Source organism: Lepidothrix coronata, unplaced genomic scaffold, assembly GCF_001604755.1.
Source record: "Lepidothrix coronata isolate B3197 unplaced genomic scaffold, Lepidothrix_coronata-1.0 Scaffold4, whole genome shotgun sequence".
Classification (NCBI taxonomy): Eukaryota; Metazoa; Chordata; class Aves; order Passeriformes; family Pipridae; genus Lepidothrix; species Lepidothrix coronata.
The window spans coordinates 608,323-620,958 of record NW_016690184.1 but is presented as its reverse complement, the minus strand read 5'-3'; the positions used below and the strand labels follow the sequence as shown (position 1 = coordinate 620,958).

At 35.4% G+C, this 12,636-nt stretch overlaps 1 protein-coding gene across 1 annotated transcript in view; it reads left to right on the top strand.

The window, feature by feature from the left end:
- EYS (eyes shut homolog (Drosophila)) overlaps nt 1-12,636 on the top strand; it is a 784,118-nt gene that overhangs the window by 537,882 nt on the left and 233,600 nt on the right. Inside the window, exon 32 of the mRNA XM_017823913.1 lies at nt 9,846-9,958. Within this exon, the coding sequence (XP_017679402.1) occupies nt 9,846-9,958 (113 nt within the window). The remainder of the gene's footprint in view (nt 1-9,845; nt 9,959-12,636) is intronic.

Below are 12,636 nucleotides of genomic sequence, written 5' to 3'. Positions count from 1 at the left end.
CACTCTCAGTGCAGGATCTCCCACTCTCATTGATCTTCTACATACAAGTTTCCATTATTTCAGTAACAATAAATTGTCTTCGTGTTTCTTGACAGCTTTGCCATGTTGTTTCATTGCTGTTCCCAACAACAAACAATGTAGCAGAGATAGATTTTATAGAAAACTATAGTAAATGGAGTCTGTTCCTGATCCCTGGCAAATAGCCCTTCAGTGCTTTTTACTTAATGACTTCACTCTAAACTAAGAATCTGAATGTAACTATTGGGCATGCAGTGAACATCTGAGCCTGAAAAATAGTCATATAACACATTTGCGAAGCCAGCAGGAAATGCACTCTGCTCTATAGGTAGAGGCAGACTAAGATGCTGTAATATAAAGAAAGAGTCATTATTAAGAGAAGAACATAATGATCATATTGTTAGTAAATTTGTGATTTTTGGTGGACAACATATCAAAAAAAAGGAACAGAAGAACTGGCAGCTGTTCTACATGAAATCATTGTGATCTTTTATCTAAATGAAATGAGATTTGGAAATGAAAGAATATAGGAGGAGGAGGAAACATTTAATGAAATGGAACTGTGGGGGACACAAGCACAGAATCATTAATTTCCAGTTTCTTTAGTATTAACGGTATGCTTTTTGAAAGCAAAAAGGACTAAAGATAAGTAACTTTGTCAGTGTCTCTCACTCTCTTCTGTGGATTAAACCTCCTTATTTACTTACTTAGCTTTTACTTACTTTACTGTGCTTGTGGTTACAAATTATTGAAAACCATATATACAACCACGGAAAGATGTTTTCTCTGTGTATAATAGTAACAGGAAAAAACATTATATGATTTTGTCACTGCCTCATTATACAGATCCTTATTCCAGGTTAGAGACCATGGTTTTACAGACTTTTTTACAGCACAAGTAGAATAGTAAGGAAAAAAAAAAGAGGAAAAAATAAAACCTAGTACATTTATAGAATGTATTTTAAAAGTAACACAAGTTAACTATAAGATGAAATGTAAACCTGAAATAATAGACATATCCTGACTTTCACATAATCCTATAAAGAGACATTAAATTTCTGGAAGGAGAAAGTGGCTGACCTTGTAGTGTTTGTCCTGCATAACAGTCTAAGGTATGTTGAGAGTAAAAATAAAACAGGTAAGGTTTCATCTTGAGAAGAATAAAGCAGGTCAGCATTGAGGCTTAAAGCAATATGAGGGAGGGAGGGAGAGGAGGAAACTCAATTCCAGGATCTGAATGACGGAAGCAAGTAAGGAAGCTGCTTAGAATCTGCCATGTATGTTTAATTATTTTAATATGTGGGGGGTTTTTTTAGGTGAAGAATTCCTTTAAGTGAACTTGCTTCAAGCTTCCAGTTTTTAGAACATTGTTTGATTTCTCCTCTCAATCATCTAGTTCATAATGTTGTTTCATGTGAATTTGATCTTTTGTTTACTCTAGTTTTCCTGGAGATTATCAATTCCAAATAAAATTTGTAAATACTTTAGGCAAGGACTCTAAATACATGAATCTCACGGCAAGTATGAGAATTTCAGGACTAGGTGTGTCTTTTGACAAGTAGTATACAAGTCAAGGCAGGAAAAAAAATTTAGAGATGGAGCAAAACAAAATGCTCCAAATAAACCAGCATCAGCCTTTGACAATGAGTAGGCAGTATAGAGATAGTTCAAAGCTCTGAGAAAACATATTATCCTAAGTCTCTCAGGACTGTGGCTCTCAAAATGGAAATTCAAGCTAAAACAAATAATTTGGTAACCAAATCCAACTGCTTGCCCCACTCCTTTGCTAAAGGTTTTTGTTTCCTCAGGAGAGATGAAAAAGCAGGTCATACGTCCACTTCTCAGTCTTGCCAACTTAAACTGCCATTAATCTCAATCTATGTTAATATGATGAATTATAGATATATTTTCCTGTTCTATTACATTTGTCTCAAGGGCAGTAACACCTAAATGTTGCACAGGGCAGACAACAGTGATTAAAAATTAATGAAGGTTTTAAATTTTTACTCATGAGTAGAGTTTGTTGGTTTTAGAACACAAAAATTTGTATTGTCTTAAGATAATTAAATGGATTTTGGATGTGCATGGATTCATCACCTTCTTTGTACCCCATGGTTAACGTTTTTATGTTATCTAGATACACCTCTGATCACACAAATACATGTGACTAACATCTTGGTACCATGGAATGCATGCTAATAAAAACCTTGTTATGTGTCAGGTAGCTCTCATTACCACATTCCTAACACAGAAAACCACTATTTCTTGTCTGGTCCTGATACTTATATATGCCTCACTGTTAAACTTAGGATTCTCTGTAGCATTCTGGGGAAGTAAAAGCATTTACTGAAAGGTGTAGTGCACCAGCTGATATATTCCTTATCCAGTGTGTGAATACTGTGCTACCTTGCATCTCTTGCCTTGAGAAACTGGGCTAGAAAAAAACAAACAGACAAACAAAAAATTGTATGTTTACAGTGTACAAAACCAGACAAACCAGTTGCATATGTTTCTAAAAGATGTACAGCCATGATATAAGAAAGCACAGATCATAAAAATGTATGAAGAAATTTTCCTCTTCTCTCCCTTTTTTAGCTTAGAATATTCAGTTTTCTTAGAACTGATTAACTTAGGCCTATTGAACACTATATACCTCAGGTTATACTCATTAAAGAAAAGCTTGTTTTTTTGGAATATTTTTGCTTTTATAGGCATATTTTCATTCTAAAGACATCCTTTGACATGCAGATGTCTTTGTTTTAGATAAGGACTTTTCTAGTTCAGACAGGTGTAAAACCACTTGTTTTAACTCCTCTTTTCGTAAATCAACGTTCGTAATTCACTTAGAAGTGTTTCATATGGAATCCTCCTTTAGATATCACAGAACATCTTGACTTGAAACTGACCCATAAGGATCATCAAATCCATCAGTATATAAATGCATATACTTGATACAAACATCTCTTGGCTTATATCTTTGTAGATTTGAGTGATTGGTTATCGGTTGGACAAGAAGCAGAAATACAGAGGTTGACTGGCTTGATCTGAAAACTAGTTCATGGTGATGGATTACAAATACCTTTCCCTAATGTGCTGTAATGTGTTGGCATGGTGTTCAATATGTCTAACTCCAGCATCACTCAGAAAAGGTGAAGTGCAGGGAGGTGAGCTGATTTCCACAGTTAGTTGACAGACTCTGTAGTATATAAGAAAGATAAGTCTGTTTTCCAAATTTCACTCTACATTTTCGAGTCATCTCCAGCCAATATATTTTCCATCTTGCTCATGCGCAAGGTATTGTACCACATTTAAGAGAAAGAATTGAAAAAGTTAAATTACAGTAATTGAACCTAGAATTTCAATAGCAAATGAAGTAAATGAATCATACATTATGACTGTAAGCATAAGCACTGAAATTGTTTAGAAAAAGGGCAGACATTACGAGACATAAAGTTTAGGGAGATTCTGCCTTACTTCAGAGTCTTCATATCACTTCTGATATGCAACATTGCACCTCCTTAACTGCAAGGCAAGAGCAAGTTTAAAAGGTAAGGATTCGGACCGAAAACAAACTTTAATAAAAATGATAAGGTAATTTCTCAATACTCTTGAATCTTTCAGATCTCCTGATTTTAATTAATCCACTGTGGCTTAATGAACCACTCCAAGCTAGAACTATGAGAATCATGGAAACCTGACAGTGAAACACATGCTCAAGTTTTACACTGCCAGCTAATTTAGATGAGGAAAAGATGCAAGAGGAATGTGAATGTTTCTTATGTGGTGATCTGGTTCCATCAGGGTCTGGGACCACTGTGAAGCACAGGAGTCCAGAAGGTGATTTGCCAGTACTGGTCCACTCACAGATTCAATGGGAAAAGATAGTCCCATTTCCCTGCCCTGCAGCACAGGAGAGTGGAAGAACTCTTGACTTGCTTATTTCCCATAGCAGGACAATTACCAAGGTCGCAGGTTTTGCAACCCCTGATTTGAATGGCTATAACAAATGAGAAATGAAGATCAGAAATGTAAACCTCTACCATCCTGGGCAGTTTGGGGATTTATTCCTCCCTCCCCCCTTCTGTCTATTTGATTTTGCTTTATCATTCTTGCTTCGTGAAAGTCTTGCGATAGGGTTCAATATCCATGGCAGATACAATAAAAGCACATTCAGGATAATAACAATAAATTGTTAAAAATTTCAGTAGAGGTGGTTAGATGAAAAAAATCTGAATTTAACTTACCTCTTAACCCCACCCCTTTTTAGTTGTGTTAGTATAACCGAATTAAAATATATTTAGATATTTATATCCAGAATCACAATTTTGGACTAAAATCATCTATTATATTAAAATACGAATCAAATGAACTATTGGTGTTCTGCATAGGTTTATACAGTATTTAATTTCACGGTCAGTATTAGTCAGGACATAGAAGAGATTTCAGTTCCTTTGTGTTTCATGCACTTTATATATATGATGAAATGTATATTTTACCAGTATATCTTCCCATTTTGACTTTCCATTTCTATACTAATACTAGGACAGAAGCTGAAACAATATCCTGTCTCATATATTTTAAGTGTTTTCTTTTACTATTTTTGTTTCAGAGCTAATACTACTTTCCATTTTCCTACACATTTTGAAATGTCATTAAACTCTTTGAGTCATACTACATTATCAAACAATAAAAATGCTTGTGGATTAAAATTGGAAGTGAGTGAGAAAAGTGTTTTAAAACGTAAATATTAGAAAGTGAAGTAATGAACAGCATAAATACATCATACACACTGTCTACTGTCATCACACATCCCTACCACTGTCTACTTCAGCAACATTTCTCAAAGGAAGGTGCATTTCTCTCTCATTAGTAGCTATACAAATTGACCAGAGTAATTTTGTCTATTTTGTTTAAACTACCAGAGTTAAAATGAATAAGGTCTAACTTTTATTAATTAATGTTTAAAAATTTTAAGTCAGCAAGAAAAAAGTGTTAACAATTTTTGGTCAAGGTGATGTCTGAGTCACTAACGTTGATTTTTAATAAATCCTTGGAAACCTTTTGGCTTGAAGAGACTGGAAACAATAGATATCCTACCTATAGCATGTCACCTTGAATCCAGGCAAGTTTCAGTGCTCTGTAAATGGAATACTAAGGCAGAATAATGTCCTGCTGGATTTAAGTTTGAAATATTGCAATTTCAGAAGTTTGCAATTGTTTTGCAGAGAGTTCTACTAATCAGACTCCAAAATTGGATATATTTCAGGAATCCCAAAGATGTGAAAGACTACTATATAGTGTATTATGGTACACTGTAATATATATAGTGAGAATTTTTAAGATACATAAAATTTATCTTGAGTGCAGACAATGACAAAAGATTATGCTATACTTTGTTTTCTTTCCAGTTAATTGTATTTTTTTAAAATAAATGCTCAGGACATAAGCCAAAACCTCATTATATTGTTTATGAATCTGTAGCGAAATGACAGCATGCAAGTTCATTTCATTAGGAACTCAATTCTAGGTTAATTCTCCCTAACAGCAACTCTAATTTGGGCTAGTCAGTAAAGGATATTAATAAATGGTTTGGCATATATGTGTGAACTTTTCCTACAAGGTAAGTATCTGTACTCATTTTTGTCAAGTATAAAGGGCATTTAAAGAGCATAGTTACTATATGTCAAACATATCTCAATAGATTCTGAATAGTGAATTTTATTAAACTAAATTTCTGGTGTTGCTCTGGCCTTGACATTTTCAGGCAATTTAAGTATTACAGTTTGTTAGCATATTAATGTATTTTTGTAAATGGAAGGGAACCCAACTACAAGTGAAGCCTACTTTTTAATCTGCTAATCACAAACAAGTATCTGCTCTCAAAAACAGCAGAATAAAAGCTGCTTACTTTTGAATATGTGTACCGATAGCTCTTATTCCTACATATCTCAGAAGATGTTATTTTTTTGTATAGACAGCATAGCAGACCAAAGGCAAGCAATTTTTTGACCAAAATATTTATAATGCAGTTATAATTACAAAACAAAAAATTACTTTAGAGGAATGGATTACATTCAAAATATGTACATATCAATGTAAGAAAAATTATTAGGAGACCAAACAGTATTGAGGAGAAGAAAAACATGTTGTTAAAATATTCAGTGTTATAGTGCATGGGAAAATATGCAGATAAATGTTGATTTCTAAATCAAGTGACTAGTCTGCCCTTCAGTGTGCAAAATGGATCATAGATTGACATAGTAAATTTTCCCTATACCAGAGATTCATAAAACTATATTGTATCTGACCTTTGTGTTTATTGGTTTCTTTTTTCTTTCTTTCTTTCTTTTTTTGTTTGTTCATTTTTACAATACCAAGAATGAGGACTTTTCTTGAAATACATGCATAGTATGACTTGGACAATCATAACTAACCTTTAGTTAAACCTTGTAACAGACTCAGGAAAAATGAAGGAGCAGAGCTCTAACAAGCTGATTTATGTAGCCAATATTAAAACATTGTTTAATTGTTCATTTTTGGGGGGGGGGCAATGTTATTGGTACCATGTAATTTCCAGCTCAGAATCCTGTAACCATTTCTGTCCGCGTTCATATTAAATTTCCAACAGATTCTGCATCCTGTCAATTTGAAAATTGTTTGTCTTACTACTTATAAAAGGCAGGGAAAAAAGAATAACAAGGATCTCTTATAAAAATAAAAATGTGAAACAGTAGGACAACACATTTTCAAAGATTACCTGGTATAAATTGTTATGATAATGGCAGCAAAAGCAGACTGCTGAGTGTAACACTTGGCAGTCCATCACACTTATTTCCTGCCAAAGTGGCTGGCAAAGGAGGAAGAAAAAGAGTGTTTTGTTGTCTGTAATCTGTATCAATAATCTCTGTCAGCCCTTGTAGTATATCAAATAATAATGTTCTCTTAACATCCAAAGCGCAACTTTGAGGACAGTGTTCACATTGAGTTCTTGAATAAGATTTTTGTTTCTTAAGTTCCAGGGAGCCTCATTGTAATCCTTTGTGTTTGTTACACACAGAGACCACCTTACCTATGCTGCACTTGAGCTTTGCTGATTTTAAATGCCACCTTAACTGGTTACATAACTTTTCACAATGTTGCAGTGATGCCTTAAGCCCCTAATAGTTTTTTTATTTTTCTAATTTTTGTAAGCCTTATAAGTCTTATAAGTAATAGAAGTAGACTCTAAAAGCAGCAACCCTCACATCCCTTTCCCTGTTGCACCCTTAGTTTACACATCCCTTACCCCTCCTACCCCATTCCATGTACCCTATATCACTCCTATCCCCGAATCCAGTAGAAATGTTTAGTCTCTTGTCAAGGCAAGGCCTAGACTGTTTAGAGAACAACCATATCAGGGTCTGAATAACAAAATGGAGTCAAGAATTAGGTGACTATGTGCACTCTGTGCCCCGAAGAAGATGAAGATTGATGAAGAGGTGGTCCCAAAATACACTCCAGACCCATTTCTCAGGGTGTGGCCCTGGGGTGGATTGGAGCAAAGGCCACAGGGTGGACACATTTGGGATTGGATGGAGGGTATTATAAAATGTAACATCTCGGGCACAGGGGCGGGCGACGTGTAACATCTATTGCCTTGGCAGATTAAACCCTTTCCTTATCTCACCCTCAATTAACTGCTCCCGAGTTTTTTCTTAGCACCAGCTGAGCAGGCATCAGCAGTGCAGTAATATACTTCCTGTAGGCCTTTGCTGCTAAAGAAATAAACAGGGAACTGTTAGTGAAATTCTTTGATGAGTTGGAAGGCCAGTGCATTTTGTTTATTGTGTATGGCATGGTATGGTATGTTATGTTTCAGAGTGGTTGAACAGTGCAGAGAAAAACAATTTTCCTGGCTTCAGCCTTGTTGTACTTGTGCATGCTAACTCTCTGCTGGGAGGGAGAGAGCTCTCCTTTCCCATTAATTTGACTGGGTTTTGACCTCATTTAGACTTGTACCACCCACAATATCCTATAGCACAGTTACACAACTTCATTTTGAGTTGTATGAAAAACAACCCCCCGTACCTTGCTTTCATCTTCACACTGATTTATGTAATTTCTTATCCTTTTGATCCTGTATTGTAAGAAACTGTGAAAACTCTTTATTCATGTGTGCACTACTCTGTTCTAACTCTCCTTGATGGAGAGTTTTCCTGACTAAAGGTTCCTGGTCTATACAGTCGCTCTGTTCAGAACCCTTCATATGTCTCATCATTCCTATATAACAAAGTTTTTTCATATTGTGACTTTTTTGCATATTGTGAAATGCTGTTCTCAGGATTTTGGGTTTGCTATCCTGAGTAATGCAGGAAATATTGAACCACTTGTATACACCGAGGAGAATAGATCCTATTACAGATTTGTAGAGAGAATTTCTAAGGGTTCTCCATACTGAGCTCACCATTTATTCACAATTTTTCTTCTTCTGTTTTAACCACTCTCTTAATTTATTGAAGGGCTTCCTTGTTATCCCAGGGTGACTGAGTTACTTTAGAATCTTTTAGCATAGAAGCTTGGTAAAATCCTTTGAAAAATCAAAAGCCATGTACCAAGACATCCTTTTTCACATATTCAGTGTTCCTCCTGTGAGTTACAATTTCCCTTTTCAGAAACCTTCTCAACTATTCCCCCATACATTATGTTCATTTATATATCTGTTGATTCTGTTCTTCAGTGTAATTCTTAATTTCTTAATGGTTTCTTTTGAATGTAATTGGGACTTACTGATATGTAGTTTGAGGTGTGCCCTTGCATGTCGTGGTCTTACCCCCATTTTCATAAATAATTAAAGCAAAAAACTCTAAAAAAAAATTCACATCTACCATTCCCATGGTTTGGATGCCATTTTAAGTGATGACCACAGTAATTTCCCATAGGAATCCCAGGCAAATACTGTTTGCTACTGTTAACTTTTTAGTTTTCTTTAAAAATACTTTCCAGGAATAATTTAATTTGAGACAGATTTCTGATGTACCCCTACTAAAAAGGGGTTCTGCCATGGGAACTTCCCAGAGCTACTCTACATTAAATTTTGATTTGGTGAGTTCATTTACATTTCCTGCTAGAGCCATGTCCCTTTGAACATTCCCTTTATACTTAGATGGTCTGTTAGCCCTAAAGCCTTTCTGGCAGGCTTACTGCTCCTGTTGGGTTTTAAAAAGCATTTGATGCCTGCCATTTTGCTTTTAGCAAATTGTTCCTCAAGATCTTTATATTTTTCTTTCTGCAAATATCTAAACCTGACTTCAGTGTTAGAAATGGGTCCTTGGTAGTGTGTAACAATTTACTGTTCTGTGTGTTTTCAGTGCCCCTAAAGTGATTCCCATTTTTAGTAGGTCCTTAGGCATCTTTGAAACATGATTAATAGCACTAGATATCTTCTGAGCAGGGAAGTAGTAAACTTACAAGTAGATTTTCAAAGCTTCCCTGTTTACCATTCCCCGTGACCTGTGTTCCTCCATAAAAAAATATCTGATTAAAGTTAGAGAAACCCACTTTTTGCTGGTGTTTCACCATACCTGTTGTGCTGTCTATGTGTCCAAAACTCTCTTTTTAAGTTTGTTTATTAGGTTTATTTTTAAGTCAGTACTGCTTATCTTGCTGTGATATCTTTTCACATTTAAATTTTTTTTGTAGAATTTCTTTATAGAAAAAATGAGGATCAGGAGAGTTTTTCAGGAGTAGATGAAATTATGCTACAAGTCTTTCTGTAGAAACTTATTTATTTTTAAAATGGATCACAATGGCAACAAACAAAAGAACTGTGTGAATTTTTTCCTTTGTAGATTTCCGGACCTGTCTACAATTTCACTGGCTGTATACAAGTTATAGAAATCAATAATGTGGGACCTTTCAGATTCTCTGATGCTGTGGAAAGAAATAATGTTGACGATTGCAGGTAAACTGCCCTCTATGCCTTTTCAAATTGGAAGAAACTGTTTGTGCTGATTTTTCTTTCTTCCTTACACAGGGTGACCATTTTAGATAATTACAACAATAGTTACAGAGAAAAAGATAGAAAAAACCCTAGAGAGACAGATATTGTGCTTTCTTTTAAGCTTTTGAAGCATTTTCTTTATGGAAAATGCTTTTTTTGCAGAGTAGTTCAATTAAGCTTGACAGCACACTTAGAGCGAGTTGTCACCCACTGAATGCTGAAACATAGTGTAGTAAGAAAGATAATCTGCAAAAAAATATAGGAACAGAGAGTAGGGTGATGTGCTGGCTGTGTTTTACTTATGATTTCAGGATTTCTATTAATCTTATAACAAATTTGGATGACCTGCTACATTTACTATACAAGAGATTGTGAACAATACTGGAAAGCATTGTTTTTGAATAAGTTTAAAATCCCCAGTTGATTTCATTTTTACATATTCACATCGCTACTGGTTATGCATTGATTGAAATAAAAGGCTACACAGGGGCAATGGGGTACATTATGATTCTGTTCCGGAATATAATAGATTTGAACATGGAAAAGTGGAAAGCAAAATAAAACAGAGGTGAATTGCATTTGTAGGTAATTAGGCCTTTCAGAATAGAATATCACCCTAGAGAACATTATATAAGCCTTTTTACTTGTGGGTTTTTTTCCTAAAATTTACAAATTTTTTTGATTAATGTTCACGAGCTTGTTTAAACAGAGTCTTAGAAAGCTAGTGGCACTTGGCTAGATCATTAATTAAGGACTTGTGAGACCTGAACTCTGTACCCTTTAAGTGCCATTTTATTTGGAATATGTTCTCTAAGTGCATTTAACAAATGGTTGTGGGTCTAGGTCCTGCACAAAATAGAGAACCCTGCAAAAAAAGGAGAAACCTGCCTAAGAAAGAAGTGATGGCTCCACTCTTGTCTTTCTGCACATTTTTTCCTAGTCAGAACTATGGTCTCCTTCAAAATGAGGGCACATACTCTTGTCTGTGAAACTATGACTCTGTGCAGAACTAAAAATTCAGAAGGTAGAAAGCAAGTGAGGAAGCAACTTCATATCTTTAATTCAGGTATTAACTTAGGTGGATAAAAATCTTGACTTCAAGGGCTATCTATGTATTAGAAATATAATAATCATGGGGAAAAAGTCATAAACCATCTCAGTTGTCGCCTCAAATTACTAGATTAGGAAATTGTTCTCCATTTTGCATATGCAGTAGAGCTTTGATATCACAAATCCTACACAAGATGTAGCTCTGTTTTTTAAACTACTAGATAAAAGAGGGATAACCTTAAAATCAGGACTGTTACCATCTTTTGTACTTTCTTTCATTCTCCATAATACTTTCTCTGAGCTGGCTGTCTACATCTTTGGGCTTTACGACACTATTCTTTTTTTACAGCTTTTCCTATTGAATAGTTTACATAACTATTCCTTTAAGAACCAATATCCTTCAAGAAACAAGGACTAATGAGACCTGCTTTGTCCAGTCTGTGTATATAGCAGAGAGAGGGATATAGGCAGGAAAAAGAAAGCTTGTAAGAAAATTGACTTTGTTCCTTTTTAAATTTGTTTAATAGAATGCTATATTATCTGTTATAATCTATAGAATTATATTACAAGATTTATTGCATTTTGTATTGAATCTGGTACTTCCCTTCATAGTCAATTAGAATACGAATATGGCTTATGTGGTGTAATATAGACATTAAAGATCACCATATTTGAATCAGAACTTACTGACTACAGTCTGGGACTGTTTCTTGCAAATACTATGCTTATCTTACTGATTAGGTGAGTAAAATGGCACAATAATTTGTATAGAAGAACTGTGGAAATAGTCTTGGATATAAAAGGATACTGGAAGGATATTGGGTCATCTCAATCCTCTATGCTAAGAAACGTGTTCCTTTTACCTCCTGGCTTCCTCAGAATGCTGCAGATGAGCCTGACAGTGTCCAGCCCCATGCAGTCCACAGAGACCTGGCACCATCCTGGTCCAAACCAGAGTTATTCCTCTCTAAAAAGCTAAATTTCAACAATTGAAATTGTTGGAATTAGTTTGTTGAAATTCAGAGTAATTTTAACAGAAAATTGAAATTAGTCTGAATTTCCCTTGGTGGGAAGGGAAGTGCATGGGAGTGGATTGTGGAGAAGCCTGGCAAGCATTCTCCTTACTCATTCCTGCCCTGTGACACATGAATTTCACAGAATCACAGAATATGCTGAGTTGGAAGGGACCCATAAGGATCATCGAGTCCAATTCCTGCCCTGCACAGGACCATCCCCAAGAGTCACACCATGTGCCTGAGAGTATCATTCAAATGCTTCTTGAACTGTGTCAGGCTTGGTGCTGTGACCACTTTCCTGGGGAGCCTGTTCCATATCTGTTCACACATGGCAGCTAACATCATTCTTTGCTTTTCACTTTAGGTATAACCCACATTCATCCCAACACCATCAGTCCTTACATATAAACACTCCTTCCCAGAAACCATCTAGGAAGCTCAGCTGTTGTTCTGTTTTTGCAAGACAGGCTTCTGGGGAAGACAGATTTATTCTGAGAAAGAAGGAGAAAGTGGTTGAAGAAAGTTGTTTAAATAACACCAATACAAATAGCTAGTGAATACTGGAAAGCCTAT